Source organism: Pelobates fuscus, chromosome 3 (genome assembly GCF_036172605.1).
Source record: "Pelobates fuscus isolate aPelFus1 chromosome 3, aPelFus1.pri, whole genome shotgun sequence".
Taxonomy (NCBI): domain Eukaryota; kingdom Metazoa; phylum Chordata; class Amphibia; order Anura; family Pelobatidae; genus Pelobates; species Pelobates fuscus.
In genome coordinates, this window is record NC_086319.1 from 407,414,063 (window position 1) to 407,432,391 (window position 18,329).

The following is an 18,329-nucleotide window of genomic DNA, read 5'->3' on the forward strand; positions in this document are numbered from 1 at the left end:
TAATTGCAATTTGAAAGTTGATTTGAAAAATAATGAATACACAAAAGACCTGTTTTATTATACATGTAAGCATACCTTATTTCAAATAAATGTTATGGTAATATTTTTTTCAAACAAAATGTGATTGGTAGTGAAAGGTTTACCCTGACAATAGCAAATAAAAACACAAAATAAAATTGGTCCTCTGCTCAAACTCTTTGGTGGCAGCAATGGAAGCAATCAACCCACATATACAAACAATACCAAAAATAGTTACCTACACATTACCCTTTGTACATTTAAATAACATACTGCACCGACACCTATTTCACCTGACACTGTTTGTAGATGTGTTAGTTTAAAGCTTTGGAACCCATAATCATAATCAGTTATTGCAGAAAACCCTTGTCCCTCTATACTAGGTTTTCAACTCCTCTGTGTTATGGTGAAATCTACAATAACTATGACTCTTATCAACTACTGCAAAAAAAATAAAAACAATATTTAAACTGTTCACTGGTGAGGGCAACACATTTTTAGATAAAATCACCTCACTCATAATAATTAGATAAACAGTAGAGATTAGTAAGCATATTTCAGTTTTACATATTAAACATGTTATGTTTTAAGTTATAGTAACCATTTAATGTTTTTTTTTTTTTTTTTTTTTGTAGGAGAAGGACCATAGAGCACCAATGTAATATCTTCACATAATGTGTGAAGTTAACCAAACTGAGATTACAGAGTTTATACTACTGGGGTTTCAAGATTTTTACAATCTTAAAATTATATTATTCATGCTGATTTTAGTAATCTACATTGTGATACTAAATGAGAATCTACTCATAATTGTCCTGGTGACAACCAGCAACCATCTCAAGTTTCCGATGTTCTTCTTCATAAAACACTTGGCCTTAGCTGACGTGATATTTCCTACCAACATTGTCCCACTAATGCTGGATGTTATATTAAAAGACAAAAGAGGAGTATCTGTAGCTGGATGTATCACTCAACTACACTTATGTGGTGTTTCTGGATTTTCACAATGTTTTCTTCTCGCCGCGATGTCATATGACCGATATGTGGCCATCCTCAAACCATTACGCTACAGTTTAATAATGAATCCTAATGTTTGTCTTGCACTGGTTGCTGGGTCCTGGTTAATAGTTTTTATTTTCATTTCAAGTGGAATGATTTTGATTTGGCAGTTACAGTTTTGTGGTCAGAGTTACATTAACCATTTCTATTGCGATCTTGGCCCTATAGTAACATTGTCCACTTCTGACATCTCCAGCTTGGTATTACTTAACTTATTTACCTCTATCTTTATGATTGCTGTCCCATTTGTGTTTATAATTATTACTTATGTTTTCATTTTCTTTTCCATTTTAAGAATTCCTTCCGCAAGTGGCCGGAGAAAGTCTTTCTCTACGTGCAGTTCCCACCTCACCTCTGTCTGCACTTTTTATATGTCTATGCTTTTAGTGTATGTGATCCCACCTGAAGAAGGCAATATCACCATAAATAAGTTCAGATCTTTGTTATACATTTTAATGACTCCACTATTAAATCCCATAATATACAGCATGAGAAACAAGGAATTAAGGGGTGCTCTGGGAAAATTGCTTAAGAATAATAGCATAAATAACTAACAATATAGACAAGAAGTGACATGGGACATACCAGAGTAACACTGTAAATATGCCAGGTAAATTAACAGATCATAAATTGTGAACATGATAATATTAGAATATTCTGCTTTGTTTATCTTTTCATTAATTTGTTAAAATGAAAGAGTGACAAACGCCATTCATCAAAAGTCACAAGCATAGATAAGAAAAAACACATTCAGAACTTTTACACAATATTTGTTTGTTTTTTTTATTTGTTTTTGTGTTAGTTATGCAAACCTAAGCTTTTTTTTTCGGATATATGTAGCTTTAAATTCACTTAAAGGTTATCTTGAGTTAAATAAAGAATTTGCAAAACGAAATTCAAGATATTTTCCAATACAGCCAACTGGCTCTCTCAGTTGTCATTTACTTCGTATTGAATGTTTACGAAATACCGTTTTCGGAGCCTATCCCTAATCTAATGATATTCTTTATTTATTTCTACAGAGTTATGTAAGGTGTTTGAGAGAAGTAGCTCATCTAATCAGGCAAACACTGAGTCCTTTTTTCTAGAATCTGGATATACCCTGTTCTCTGCAACTTATTTTGACTTTTAGTTATTATGTTTCGTAATACCTATCTATTTTTTTTTTATCCAGAATCAATAATATTTTGTAATTGTATTATTATGACTAATGTGATTTATAATGTTTGTATTATTATGTTTATATATAAAGGATCACTATTTGCAGTGCTGTAAAATGGGATTTTTACCAAAGGAAAGGAGAGAAGACATTGCAATATATAATTTTACAAACTGCTATAAAGGAAAGAAGACACATAGTACTTTATACAAAGTGCAACTCGAAATGGCATCGTAGCATTTTATCTAAATTTTGAACACTGTAGCTTTAAAGGCCCAAACCCACATCCATCCCTGTAACAAGAATGCCTTTTCATTTTGAACGCTGCAGCTTTAAAGGTACGAACTGAGATGCTGAAGATATGCAACCGAACGTCTTTCATTTTGTTACTAGATTATTATTGTACCATTGTTACATATAGTTTACTACTGTAATATGTTGTACTTACTGTTAGAATAATCTGGCTGTTAAAATTTTGGTTGCCAAATATTTAATTGTTTATAATAAATGGCAAGCCTGCTCCATTCCTCCTCCCCCCGCTTGCCACTCTCAGCTGTAAATTCCTTTTAAGTTACTGTCGTTTCTCTCTTCTTTAGGCCCAAACCCACATCTATCCCTGCAACAAGAAGGCCATTTAATTTTACTTGGCCCTATTTACCCACCCTCTCCGGTTATATAGTATTTCTTTCAGCTGTTTGGAGCCACAGTCCATCACCTCCTCATTCGCCTTCACATGCTATCAGCTGCTGAAGTTATACCATTAACTCTCTATGCCATCTGCTACCTCCTGTCTCATCTCCCCATTTTAACTTTTAGATTGTTAGCTCACGGACAGTGTCCTCTACCTGTTGTAACTGTCTGATTTTCTTGTGTTTGTATTTTTCCCAATTGTACAGCGGTGCAGGAATATGTTGGCGCTTTATAAGTGCCTGTAATAAATAAATAAGATAATGGAGAGCGAGATAAAATGCAACAAGGGTTACTTTAAATCTGCAACTTTTTAAGTCAGGAGACACTCACACACAGCTTTGCCCTATATGGGATTCTGTCATATACTTACACACTGCCAGTGTTTCTCCATTGGGATTGTGTAGTCTGTGAACTGTTACAAACACGATTACTCACTAAAACGAGAATTCAAAGTGAACTTAAAGTAAATTTTAAATTTAAGATTACAATAGCTGAACTGGAAAAACTCAGTAATGCTTTTGAATTGGCTATTTTGGAGCACAATTTGATATTCACTTTAATTTCACTATGAATCATCACTTTAGTGAAAAACCCTGAATCTGTCAGGACATTTTTTATAGGTCAAAATGACGTAATTGTTCTTAACCTTTCTATCTTTCGTTCATGAAAAGTTAAATTTAAGGTTACTGAGTAACAGCTTTATAATTGCACAGTAAAAACCGCCATGCATTTTCCCTGACAACAATTACTAATAACTGTTTCACCAATAGAGCCAACCGGAATCAGAATTCAAAGTAAAACATTCTATGTACAACTTGGCAATTAACGTGATACCTAAAGAAAAAAATCAGGGATCCTGAATTCCCAGACTCCCAAGTGACCCTATTTAGGTGGAAAAGTCCTTATTTTGGGGCCACACCCCTCTGTCCATCTTTTCTGTCCTAATGTCCCTAGGTACATTGGCTTCCAGTTAGATATAGGGCCCAATTTTAGATCCTGGTGTTTGCTTACAAGTCCCTACATAATACTGCTCCAATGTAAGATTCTGGTGTTTGCGTACAAGTCCCTACATAATGCTGCTCCAGCCTACCTATCCTCCCTAATACACAAGTATATCCCGCCAAGGCCCCTGAGCCCGAAGACCTACGTCTATCCTCTCTCTGTACTCCTGCATCTGATGCTCGCCTCCGAGACTTCTCCAGGGCTGCACCTTTTCTGTGGAACTCCCTTCTCCGTTAGACTTTCACCCAGTCTCCACTCCTTCAAAAAATATTTGAAAAGACACTTCTTCAGGAAAGCACATCACTTAAACTGTTAAAATATAAAAATATTTGTATAATATAAAAATAACCTACTGAGCCATCAGTGAATACTTTTCTAGCATCCTACTTTGTTACCCCTACTTATACCCTTTTTGTCACTATATCCCACTGCCTCTAGCATGTAAGCTGATTGAGCAGGCCACTCAACCCTTCTGTTCCTGTGTGTCCACTTTAATTAGAAAAAGGTAGGCGCACCCAGTCAAATGCTATAAGAATAAATATCCGGAAACAAAATAGGTAAGAAATAAGATAGGGTGCTCACTCAAAAGGCCTTATTCCTCAAGGACCAAATAAATTTTCAAATACAAATCAATGAGCACAACCATAAAAAATAAAAAATACACTTTATTAAATGAGTCCACAATAACAGGTATCTCAATATGCATATCAAACAACTACAGCATAAATCACATAATAACAGTACAAAAAAATATGCAAGAAAAATTCTGCAATTACATCCAAACAGGAATGATGGCAAAATAATTCATTAGTAACATAGTTTGTCTGGATAAGGGGAACAAGCTCCAGGGTAAGACTGTTGACTCTTTTCGGAGGTTTGTTCATTTTTGAACAACCAACCTAGACCGACCGCAAGCCCTGATTCTCTGGAAATGTTTTGGGCATGGGACTATGCCTGCGGTCGGTCAAATAAATGACTTTCAGGAAATTCTTGATTTTTGGATATGTTGTTAACCCAGAACATTGCTATCAGGGGATGTAACATTTGTGGGGTTTTGTATGTTTTAAAGGTATTTTGGAGCTTTTACAAAAATATGTGTTGAGTTTTTGGAGATAATTGAGTTTAGTTCAGTGTTTGACTCAATTATCTCCTAGGTACAGAGAAGGGATTAATCTATTATGTGTGAGATTGTCCTGGACCTGAGAGCCAATGTGGTTGCGTATTTGTATATACTGTGGTTTACTCTCAGGTCCAGGGGGGAGTGCCCCTTCATGGGGACTTGCATATAAGGCCCGTTGTGGCTCCCATTAAACGAGTTCCTTCTTACCCTCAACATAGAATTTCATCTCATGTGTGGGGGAAATAGCTGTATCTACCCTGGGGATAGCTATATCACAATACCCCCATGGGTTATAATCACTAGCTCTTTTAAGAGCTGTTCCTGCTACGCTCTCTGTAGTAGGAGAGGTTCATCCACTGGAAGCTGGATCCTGGTCTTAGGTCCAGAGTGAGTGGAGGACGGATCCCAGCCAAGCTGTAACACTGGACGTGGGGACTATGGTGCTGATGGTGTCTGGTGGAGTGCTGGAAGTCCTCGGTAAGCACTAGGAGCATCGATTGGCAGAGGCAACCAGTCGGGGTGCCGGGCGGTCCGTCACACCAACAATTAATACATATAAGACAAACAAATGCATACCAGAAATAGTGAAAAGAGGGAAAAGGTAAACCAAAAAGCCCCTAACGTTTCGGCAAAAAAATGCCTTTATCAAATGCCTTTATTTTCCTTTCTTTCAAATTTACATTAATTTTAAATGGATTTGCTTTTAATTCTGTTTTTTATTTTATTATATCCATATTTGGGATGCTGCCCTTCTTACTATGACTCATATGTATGATATCAGATCGGACCACAAGTCTTTTCCAGATATGCAAGTTCGGCCATTTTGAAATCAGGCAAGATGGACATAGTCACAGCCGGAAATGCATCATAGGAAGTTGATGCACTACCATCTTGGAGGAGACACCACCAGGGAGGACTCACGACGGACTCAAGAGGAGAAGAGAGAATGAATTAAAGCTACCATTATATTGGAGGGGGCAAAATCACACCATATATGGTAAGGGACGTTTAGTTGCAGTAATCAACACACCTAAACCTAATTAGGTCCGTTAAGTTTTATGTATATATTGAGATGTGAACATTGTTTTGTAGCATGCACCTGAGGAAGACCTAGCTAAAGGTTGAAACACGTTGTGCTTTTTATCCAGCTATACCTATGTTAGATTTTACTTAAAAGTTATTTTATACCAACTGGTACCTGAGTACCTGCTCCAGAAAACCAATATACCTGGTGGTACCTTACTCCTGAGACATTCACTCAGGAGAAAAACATCTACACAGCCAGAGCCAGCTTTTAAGTGGCTCTTTATTTTGTGAGTGCTCCAATTAATATATTCACTCAACACATTTTAGCATACTACACTATGATGTGTTTTATATTTTGTTGTACATAGGTCTTTTAAGTGTGGGAGTGACATCACATTTTGGTGATACCATAGCTGCACTTGCTTTAAGCGCATTCGTACCTTGAAACTACTCTGTTTTTTATGTTGCTAGAACTATAGGAAAACTGGCATTGGTTGCCCTTTCCCTCCATTCTCCCACAACATTATGTAAGTAGCCTGGAAGAGAGTGAATGTTTTACTAAATTGATGCACATTGTGTCCCTTTATAAATCATTTTTTTCTAAGGAAGAATAATTTTTGGGTCTCCCAATATACTTTTCTGCTAAATGGACTCCACTGTGGTGATTTCTGCATAGCTTTGCTGAAATCACAAAGGGTAGACCTAAGCACTTTCACTGTACATGGTGCAGAGTGCAATGCCCGCAGATAGCTATACCTAGTAAGCAAAATGGCAAAAAGGGCAGCAAGATGGAGGCTAAACCAGGCATCTGTTTTAAATACACCATTTTATATAGGATTCATTGCACTATTATCTTTTCTTTCTGTTCCCACATATGGATTCCAAGAACTATCCATTACCCGGTTCCTGCAAAGGACATTTCCCGAAGACTGTGGAATAACCCCTTGGCGGGGTTTCCCATTAGAACTTACCATTGTGCTGTTCACTTGTGTCCACAAACATTGGCCACTGTATTGGACTTGTGTGTACATATATTTATCTCAGTGTTTTATACTTTTTCTTCTGGCATAACCTTTATCTCTCTATCTTATGTATCTACATAATAGTTAAGAGTAGTGTTCCTTCTCTAACTTCCCTCCCTAAGACCACAAATTTTCTACACAGGCGGTGGTGCACTCCTACAATGATAATGAACAAAAATGTATATATAATCACATTTAAAATGCCAGGATAGGCCCCTTAACGAAACACCCATCATGAGGCAGGGGTTTACACTGCCTGTTGATAAAGCTGGGTGCTGAAACATTGAAATCTTTTTACCACAATTGAACATATAACATTTCTAAAATACTATATACACAAATCAAAAAAATATTAAAATGTGTTTCATTATAGATTATAGATGTCTATGGTCACCACAGTCTAAACTGAAATAGTTTTTACACAAATATTCTGAACTGGCTTTCTCGAACTATACTTCCAACCTTCTGTAAGATACCTGATTACTCAGGTGTATTATTTGTTTCAGATACAGAGCTAATTAAACTGTTCAAGTTAATTAGTTTTAAACTTATTCTCTTAGGACAATCCTTGATCTCTCAACACAATTAGGATAAAATAGTATCTCCCTCACTCCGATTTGAAAGCTATAAAATGGGCATCACATCTGGGAATTTATTGACAAAGCCATCTGTTTAACACTGGGAAGATTGTAAAATATCTGGTAAACTAGAGAATAATTCTCATTAAATTAATTTTAAAATTATCTTGTGATTAGAGAGCAAATATTAGTAATTGTAGATTATAGTTAATGAGTGTGAGTTATGTTTTTACATTTATTTTGTGGATGTTTTCTCTCCTAGAGTGTAAGTGTTGAGATCACATCTTTATTAAATCAGCAACCATTACAGAATGCATGTATTTATATGGTATATAATTGCTAAACAAGTAGTAGAGGTTAGCTTGAAATACAAGTAAACAGTATTGATAAAAAAAAATCACTTGAAGAAACAAATGCAGTATCTTAAAGTTTGTTTAAAAAAACAATCAAAATAACTTTTAAAGGCAAAACATAATTAAATATAAGGTGACGTTGGGTAGCTGCCGAAGATCCAGGGGTTACATTATAGCCCATCTATATTTTAAGTAACGTTTATCATTTTTGTGTATTCTTTTAGGAGAAGGACAATGTGTGAAAATAACCAATCTAAAATTACAGAGTTTATACTTCTGGGATTTCAAGATTTTTACAATCTTAAAATGATATTATTCATGCTGATAATGCTAATCTACATTTTGATACTAAGTGAAAATCTGCTCATAATTGTCTTGTTGACAACCAGCGACCATCTTAAGTTTCCGATGTTCTACTTCATAAAACACTTGGCTTTAGCTGATGTGATATTTCCCACCACTGTTGTCCCATTAATGCTCGATGTTATATTGAAGAACAAAAGAAGAGTATCTGTAGCTGGATGTATCACTCAACTACACTTATGTGGTGTTTCTGTATTTTCACAATGTTTTCTTCTTGCTGCGATGTCATACGACCGATACATGGCCATCCTCAAACCATTACATTACAGTTTAATAATGAATCCTAATGTTTGTCTTGCACTGGTTGCTGGGTCCTGGTTAATAGTTTTTATTTTTATTTCAAGTGGAATGATTTTTGTTTGGCAGTTACAGTTTTGTGGCCAGAGTTACATTAACCATTTCTATTGTGATGTTGGCCCTGTCGCAGCATTGTCTACGTCAGACATTTCCAGTTTAGTATTACATGAGCTGCTGACTTCTGTATTTATGGTCTTTGTTCCATTTGTTTTTATAATTATAACTTATGCTTTAATCTTCTTTTCTATTATACGGATCCCTTCCACAAGTGGCCGGAGAAAGTGTTTTTCTACGTGCAGTTCCCACCTAACCTCAGTGTGCACTTTTTATGTGACTCTTCTTATTGTTTATTTAATTCCATCTGAAGAAGACAAGATTAACATAAACAAGTTCAGATCTTTGTTATACATTTTAGTGACTCCTTTGTTAAATCCCATTATATACAGCTTAAAAAACAAGGAAATAAGAGGAGCTCTTAGAAAATTACTTAAGTATAATAGCATAAATAACTAATAATAGTAACAAGAAGGGAAGTGGAACATAACAGAAAGAATTACTGGAAATAAGGCTGTGAATTTAACAGATTGTGATCTAAAAACATCCTAATATCCTGTTATATTTATGTTTTTAATGTTATGATAGTAAGTGTTAAACTGTTGGTCAGACTGACCATGTGATGATTTCATGGACCGGCAAAGCCACAGGACCAGATAGTATTCATCCATGAGTACTAAGTGAGCTTATTATAGAAATTGCCAAACTGCTGTTTTAATCTTACTTGATTCTTTACTTTCAGAAATTGTACTTGTGGAAATTTGACACATGTGAGTCTAACAGCAGGGGTTCAAGAATTATTAGAAAGGATAATAAGGAAAAGGGATGATATTCAGGAACTCATTGAGCACAACAATATTATGAGTACTTAACAAGTTGGTGTCAAATAACATAATCTCCTACAGAGCATTGCAATTGTGGAACGACCTCCCGCACCCTTTAAAATCTTCCCCAAGCCTAAAGTCCTTTAAGAGATCCCTCTCTACATACCTCAAAACAGAAAGCATGTGTCATGGTTGATTATATATTTCCTTCCGGTTCTATGTTAAATTTTGTATATATTGTGTATTAATATTATTTTTTTATTTTATTGTACCCTAATGTAACAATGCAATGTTTTGGGGACCCAGGATATACTTGAAAACTGGAGAAATCTCAATGTATCTTTCCTGGTAAAATATTTTATAAATAAATAAATAAATAAATAAATAATGGAAATATTTGTAGAAATCAGTTGAAATAAAAATAATGGGGTTCCAGTGGATGCAATCTACTAGGATTCTGCCATGGCATAGTTCCATAAAAATGTTTCTATTCAAATAAAACGCTATTCGAATTGAATCAAATTAATTGCTTCATAATGCAAACTAGCCCGTCTTCAAGAAAACGTTTGTTGATTGATACATGTGGTTTTGAGTGTGCCTCAGTGGCATACCATGTTCAAGACTGCATATTATACTCTGGTATTACATTACAGTAGGAAATGCCCTCTGTCCTTTGCACTGCCACAGTGCAATCTAGAAAATATAATTTCTACCTGCACCTTAACAGTATGTAGTTTTTGAGTACTCAGTAATATACTGCTGTCAGGCTAATGACTGTAGGCTATCTCTTACAATGCTTCTTCATCCCTGTTTGTAGCCATTGAAGATGTGTGTCAAGGAAGGCACAAGGTGGGGGAGAGAGATCTGATAAGGTGAGATGGGACAGGTTCGAGTGGACAAGTGGTGGGACGAGAGGAAAGGAGAAGCGCAGCCACCTCTTGTTTAGTAGCTGGGGAGAAAGTCTTATGGGTAGGAAAGACATCATCAAGTGTGGTTGAGAAAAAGAACGGCAAGGTGGGGAGAATTCTTTCCTTAGCTGTTAAATCTTTTCTGTAAAGTAGCATGCAAAGCTATCGGCTGTAAGGTTAGTTTAGGGGGTGGCCACAGCAGAGTAAAGAAGAGAGTTAAAGGTGTCAAAAAGAAGCCTGGAATTGTGGGATCATGAACTAATGACAGAGGAAAGTATGACTGTTTGGCGAGGGCAAGGGCTGCACTATATGAACACATCTCCATCTATAATGGAGATAGTCTGCTGGGGTGCGAGACTTCTTTAAGCAAAATAGAAGCATCTTTGCTGGTATTTTGTTGATTTAGTATGCTCAGTCGGGGTGTGCCCTCCTCAAGGTTCATGTTTGGAGCGGGGCTGCAGCATTCAAGGCAGAAGTGAGGGTATTGTTATATGTGGAGATGGCCAGTGAGGGACAGAAGAGGGAAGGGCAGTTGTGAATCAATATCAGCTGACAGCTTCTGGAGGTCAATAGAATTAAGGTTCCTCCTGCACTGAGGGGGGTTAGGCTGAGATTGTTGGGTGAGGGTGCACTTGAGAGCAAATGATAAGAGGTGGTGATCAGAGAGAGGAAATGGAGTGTTGCAAACATTAGATACTGTACATGCATAAGAGAAAACTAGGTCAAGGGTATTGCCAGCTACATGGGTAGGAGTTGTTTAGAGGCTGCTGAGGTCAAAGGTGGGTTAATGGGAATATTTAAGTCCCTGAGAATTAGAGATGGAATATTAGAAGAGAGGAAGTAGGGTAGCCAGGCAGCAAAGTGGTCAAGGAAGAGGAGAGGGGAACCAGGGGGGCGATAAATAACGACAATGTTAGCAGAGAAGGGTTAGAAGAGGCAAATCAAATTTACTTTTAAATGATAGGTAAGAGAGGGAAAGAGGGGTGGGTAGAGGTTTGAAGTAGCAGTGAGGTGAAAGGAGAAACCCTACACCACCACTTTTACATTCAGAGTGTCTTGGGTTAAATTGAAGACCACCAAAGGATAAAGATGCAGGGGTAGTAGTGTCAGATGGGGAGAGTTATGTTTCTGTTAGTTAAGGCTAGTAAATCAAGGGAACGAGAGATGAAGAGGTTGTGGACAGCAGTGGGTTTTGTAATATTGCAAACAGAGTGTGCATTCCAGAGGGCAGAATTGAACGAGGATTTAAAGGAAGAGTAACATGAGATGGGTATGAGATTGATGTAGTTCCTTGAGTTAGTACGTGGTGGATTTGCTGAGACAGTACTTGGGTTTGCAGCGACATCACCAGCTGCTAGGAGCGAAAGGATAGTAAGAAAGTGAAGATGGGAGTAGGATTTAAAGGTTTTGTAGGAGGGTATGTAGATAGAGGATTTGGGAGAAGTTGGAGGATGTAGGCTGGAAAGGTATAAGCAGAGTACATGGGATGAATAGAGAGGAGAGGGGAGTAAAGTGGAAATAATGAAGATGGTGTTGCCAGGTACAGGTGGGCAGGAGGATAGGGATATTTTAGCAATGAGAGAAGTTAGTGTGAAAGTGAAGAATAGAAGGGAATAAAATTGATGCCCTTCATGTCACTTTATATATACATGTATTTAAAAAAAAAAAAAACATCATCCTACTACAGGAGACCCATTTCACTGACCACAAACAATTCCCACTAGTCAACCGACACTTCCGAAGATACTATTTGGCTAACTCACCAGAAGCCAAAACAAAAGGGGTAGCAATACTACTCCGAAAATCCTGCCCACTGGACGACATACAAATCCGCAAGGACCCAGCAGGGAGATTCCTCTTCTTAACCGGAAGGGTGGGAACGACCACGCTAACCATATGCTCCTTATACGCCCCTACCACTCCAAGCGCATCATTCTGGAACACGTTCAAATCCCATCTCAGGAGCCTCTCCGCCAAACACTTAATCATCGGCGGCGATCTAAACGCAACCCTAACGCCCGCCACGGACCGAAGAACACACAAGGGCAAAGCACCGGCCCCAACCAGAAACGACAAACTATATGCGGACTTCCTAACCGACACACCCCTACTAGACGCCTGGAGACTCCAGCACCCATCGTCGGTCGATTTCACCTTCTACTCCCACACACACAGGTTCTACTCCCGCATCGACAGCTTCCTCATATCCCAAACAGTCCAACCATGGACCACCCACACGCACATAGGAAACATCGCGTGGTCAGACCACGCTGAAGTGGCAATAACGATACAAATCCCCCTACTAGCGCAACCCTGGAGATGGAAACTCAACCCATGGATACTTAAAGATAAGGCCCAGTCCACACCGTGACTGAACACCTTAAAACATATTTTGATCTCAATGCCACGAACGACGTAGCACCAACAACGGTCTGGGCAGCCCACAAAGTGACGATCAGAGGAAACCTCATAGCAATAGCCACAGCCATCAAAAAACTAAGATTACGAAAACTAACAGCCGCCCTGAAAGAACTAACGAGACTCGAAACCCTCCATAAACTAAATCCGTCAGCCCCACTCCTAGAGCAACTAAAGACGACACGGGACCTTCTCAAACAACTGTCAACAGCGGACGTAGCACGGAACCTCATGTGGTCCAAACAACGATTCTATGAAAAAGGGAACAAAGCGGACTCCTTGCTGGCAAACTGCCTCAAAAAAAGGCAAGACACAAAAAAAATCTCGAAAATCCGCACCAGGTCCGGAGAAACGTCAACACAACCGGAAGTGATAGCCCACGAATTCCTTCAATACTACACCAACCTATAAAACCACGCCACCGCGGGAGACATAGCACAGAAGGAGAATATCTCCTCATTCCTGAGACCCCTCAACCTACCCTCCCTTCCCAACACAGCGCAAGCCAGATTGGAAAAACCTATAGAGGCCGAGGAAATCACCTTAGTCCTCAAGATGCTGAAACCAAGGAAAAGCCCGGGACCAGACGGCTTCACAGCTATCTACTATAAGACGTTCCAGGCCATACTAAAACCACACTTATGTAAAGCGTTCAACTCACTGTTACAAGGGCACGAACTACCCCCAGACATGCTGACAGCCAACATATGCCTCCTGCCCAAACCCGGGAAAGAACACCTCGACCCAGGACACTACCGCCCTATTTCACTCCTCAACACAGACCTGAAGATACTAACAAAGGCCCTGGCCAACCGCCTCAACCCATACCTTCCATCACTGATCCACCCAGATCAGGTCGGCTTTATCCCCAAAAGGCAGGCGGCGGACAACACCAGGAGAACATACGACACAATCTGGTACGCCAAACACAGAAACATCCCGTCAGTAGTGCTATCCCTAGATGCCGAGAAGGCATTCGACCGCCTTCTCTGGCCATTCATGTACGAAGTACTGGCTCACTTGCAATTCCCACCGGGATTCCTGAACATCATACGGGCAATCTACAACCAACCAACGGGAAAACTCCTACTCCCCCACGTAGAAACCCAAACGTTCAATATCACCAACGGGACCAGACAGGGGTGCCCCCTCTCCCCGCTACTCTTCGCACTCTCCCTGGAGCCATTGCTACAGGCCATTCGCACTCATCCCGCCATACAGGGGATACACATTAGACGAGAAACGTACACCGTGGCAGCCTACGCAGACGATGTTCTCCTGACGTTGACGGATCCCATCCCCTCATTGCACGCCACACTCTCCCTCATCACTGAATACTCAACCATATCGGGATACAAAATTAACCTAAATAAGTCAACACTGATGCCTATAGCAGCAACCCCACAACAACTACATCTGCTCCGCCAATCATTCCCCTTCAGCATCTCCACGACAGCCCTTACGTACCTAGGCACTAAATTAGCCCCAACACTAGAGGACATATACAATCTCAATTACCCGCCGCTCCTCAGGACAGCCTACTCGGACCTGCAACGATGGGACAAACTGGGGATATCGTGGCTGGGAAGAGTCACTACCATCAAGATGAACCTCCTCCCACGATTCCTCTATCTCTTCCAGACACTACCCATTCCAATCCGTAAACCAGACTTCAAACGCCTGCAGGCGGCCATAGACAAATTCATATGGAAAGCCAAACGACCCAGAATACGCAGAACCACGATGTATATTCCCAGACTCAGAGGTGGACTAGGACTACCCAACTTTCAGCAATACTACAACGCAGCCCAACTGGCCCACGTCCAGCAGTGGCACGCCCCCCCGGGCACCAAACGCTGGGTAGACCTGGAACATGACATCTTGGGGTGGGACCAACCCTCTTCATATATGTGGGTGCCGCGCACACAGAGACCGCTGCCACCACCTACTTCGCCGGCAGTCACTAACACACTAACCCTCTGGGACAAACTCAACCCAAAATACGACCTATCCTCCTTCCTCTCTCCCGTCACACCAATATATCGCAATAAGCTCTTCCCCCCAGGCATGGTAGCGAAACACTTCCTATCATTTGACCAACGGGATATCTCAAGACTACTCCACCTGTATCGCCAAGGGGCAATCTTCCAGTACACGGATCTCCCAGACTCGGAAACCCTAACCACAGCAGACCACTTCCGTTATATACAACTCCGCGACCTTGCGCAACAACCAATGATCAAACAAGCAGGCATCTCACCCCCGACGGCATTCGAAAAACAGTGCTTCAACGCACCCTTACAATCGGGGCAAATCTCCACCCTATATAACACATTAACGACCCACACTTTGCAGATCAACCTCACGTACATAACCGCCTGGGAGCGCGACCTGGGACCTCCAGACGAACCGAGCGCCTGGGAAGATTTGGGAAGCAACAAACTCCTTAACAGTATGCGTCACGCACAAAGAACAGGCATACAAGACACTACACCGGTGGTACCTGACACCACACAGACTCTACAAAATGGGCCAAAAACCTGACGACGGGTGCTGGAAAGGATGCGGCGACACAGGATCCTACCTACACTGCTGGTGGACGTGCCCGAAACTCAAACCATTATGGAACAAAGTCAGTCACCTCATAGAAACGATAATAGAAAAGCCAATCACCGCACAACCATGGAACATGCTCCTCAACAAACCGATAGACTCACTCACCAGGAACGAGAACAAACTAACAGCCCGAATCAACCTGGTGACGCGACGCGCAATAGCGGAACTATGGGCCGACCCTAAAATCCCAACAATCTCAATCATCATAAACAAAATCAAAGAAACAAGAAACCTGGACGAACTAACAGCACAGGTAAACGACACATACAGAGCGTTCCACCGCACATGGGACCCTTGGGACATGAACCAGGCAAACCTACACGCTGACCCAACGAGCTAAAGCACAAGATCTGAAGCAAGTAACCAAAGCAGACCTCACCCCAAGACGACCGACCCCAACATATCAAAGCCGCCGCTGAAGCAACAGATGCGAACCAGCCAGGAGGACTCGGCGAGCAGACATCCCTTCCCCATCTTGATCCCCTTCCACCCCCGCTTCCCCACCCGTCCTCACCTCCCTACCTGGGGCCCCGCCTGCGCGGGAAGGGAGCAGCCCCTCCCCACCAAACCACCCCACATAAGAAGTCAACAAGCAAACACCCACGTTCCCCCCCTCACCCCACACCCCTTATCCCCTCTCCCCCCTCCTTACCGCCCCGCCCGAAAGCACTCGAGGACTACCCCACGGATACTAGCCCCAACCAAGACAATCGCACACACAACCACCACGAACAGGGGCACCCAGGGGATACAGTCCTCACACTCACAAAAGCACTATAAGAATGCTCACCTCTCAGAGGCCGGCAGACCGCTGCACGCCTGCACAAATGAGTAAAACCACATGCACCAGACACCTGAGAGCACCACCACACGGCAACCACGAATAGGCTGGACCCATCCGCCAGCACTAACGGGAGATGGGACCCAAACAGGCAGGCAGGCCGACCTTCCCCTCCCCTCTTACCACACCCCAGTCTCCCGTACGAATGCCAGCAGAAACCCCACAAGAGGACAAAACGAACACGGAGCTGGGTGGGAGAGCCGAGGGGAAGGGAGAGAGAAAGAACCAAAAGAGCGGGGGGACGGAGAAGACCCCACTAGGAACTCCCGACCCCAACCTTTTTATTCTGTACCCTATCCCCAACCACTAGACCTTGAGTCGTAGCAATGGTTATGCATAGAGCACCTCCAAAGAAACAACACATAGAAGAAATATAGAATGCAAAACACCAAACAGCCTTCGGGCATATGACTGTCATAACCAAATGTTGTCATGTAATCTCTATGAACTTGGTCACAAGACTCTTCATCCCTTTTTGCCTTCTGTATACTAAACCTAACGATTACAAAATCTCGAAAATAAAGAATTTACAAAAAAAAAATACAATCGTATTTTGGCCTCCTGAAATGCTGGTCTGATTGATGGGCCTCACTTGCATCTCCATGAATATGGAACATTGGTGATGTCTGCATGACCCTGCTGAAGTCACAGAGGGCAGGAATTATTTTCTCTTTACCCAGGCTGCAACTTGCTAGAACTACAGGGAGTGGTGGACTATTGCAATGATAATACAAATAAAATTATAAAATTATAAATATATATGTATATGTCACATTTAATATTCCAATGTAACGGAGCTCCGTGTACTCCGACCGAGTACCCTCCGTTGATGGATGCTCCTAGCGCTTACAGAGGACTCCAAACACTGCAGATGACACCACAACCACCGCAGGCTCCACAACCGCCGTAGCTTAACTGGAGCCTCGCCGTCTTCCTTCCACCCTGGATCGGATTCTGTCCTCCAGGACCGTGTGGGGAAGACCTCTCCTCCAGGAGAGCGTATCCGGAACAAGCTCTTAAAAGAGCTAAGTGATTAAGCTCAGGGGAATATGCAGAGCATAGCAATCCCAGTGTGATATAGCAGTTCCCTCCAATAACGAGACAAGGCTACGTATTGAGGGTCAGAAGAGGTCTGAGGTGCTGGAACACCCAGCCTGGTTTTTATTACAAGTGTACACATACAGGCCACACCCAGGGGGAGGCATAAAATAACCAATAGTGTCATGGGTGCAACCCACACATCCCCTCCCCTTAGTGTGACACATAATCCCATTATACATACAGTTAAAATATACTTTTTACACAACTTTCATAACTCTAAAACCATACATCACATTCACATAAAAATACATATCCACAATCAATCCATTCAGGGGAACAACATATTAAAAATGGCATGAATCCGACCAGGGGTTCAAAAGTTACTAAAAGTATCTTTTGTCCCTTACTAGCCGCATGGCAAACCGGTTTAGACAGGTTTTACATAGGCCTCTATCCTGGAGACAAAGAGGAAAGTAATGCAATTATCCAGGGCTAGAAGCAGACTCCATTAACCACATGGTTACAGAAAGACATAAAACACTTTAAAATACAGAAAGTTACTTTTTATCCATAACACACAGACATTTCACATATCCCCAGATAGCTGGGATCTGAGCGCACAAAACTACCGAATAGCGCGCAGATCCTATTCACACAGTACAATTGCCATGGAGCTAAAGTCTTTCCCATAGTCTTTCATTATATGAATAGGCTCCATGGTATAGCTATCTGGGGTATCACATTCCCATAAAGTCTGGTCCATAGTCCAAAGGCAAGAGGCAGGCAATCAGCCCCCTCCAAGGACACGTGGCGAGGTCGGTTTCGCCACCCCCAAATGTAAGTTTTACAGGGCAATATAGTCCAGGGCCATAGTCGCAGGGGAGGAGGCAGGCAAGCAGGCCTCTCCAGGACCAAGTGGCGAAGGGCACTTCGTCACATC

At 41.3% G+C, this 18,329-nt stretch overlaps 2 protein-coding genes across 2 annotated transcripts; both read left to right on the plus strand.

Annotated features, from left to right (window-relative positions):
• The first annotated feature begins 692 nt into the window (after positions 1-692).
• On the plus strand, positions 693-1,631 carry LOC134601980 (olfactory receptor 5P76-like). Its single transcript, XM_063446483.1, has one exon. The coding sequence runs from the start codon at positions 693-695 to the stop codon at positions 1,629-1,631; it is 939 nt and encodes a 312-aa protein (XP_063302553.1).
• A 6,630-nt stretch (positions 1,632-8,261) lies between these two features.
• On the plus strand, positions 8,262-9,200 carry LOC134601981 (olfactory receptor 5P66-like). Its single transcript, XM_063446484.1, has one exon. The coding sequence runs from the start codon at positions 8,262-8,264 to the stop codon at positions 9,198-9,200; it is 939 nt and encodes a 312-aa protein (XP_063302554.1).
• The last annotated feature ends 9,129 nt before the right edge of the window (positions 9,201-18,329 follow it).

Bases quoted from the DNA above. Each gene is read 5' to 3' on its own strand.
- LOC134601981 (XM_063446484.1), top strand. From the start codon at position 8,262: ATGTGTGAAAATAACCAATCTAAAATTACAGAGTTTATACTTCTGGGA.
- LOC134601980 (XM_063446483.1), top strand. From the start codon at position 693: ATGTGTGAAGTTAACCAAACTGAGATTACAGAGTTTATACTACTGGGG.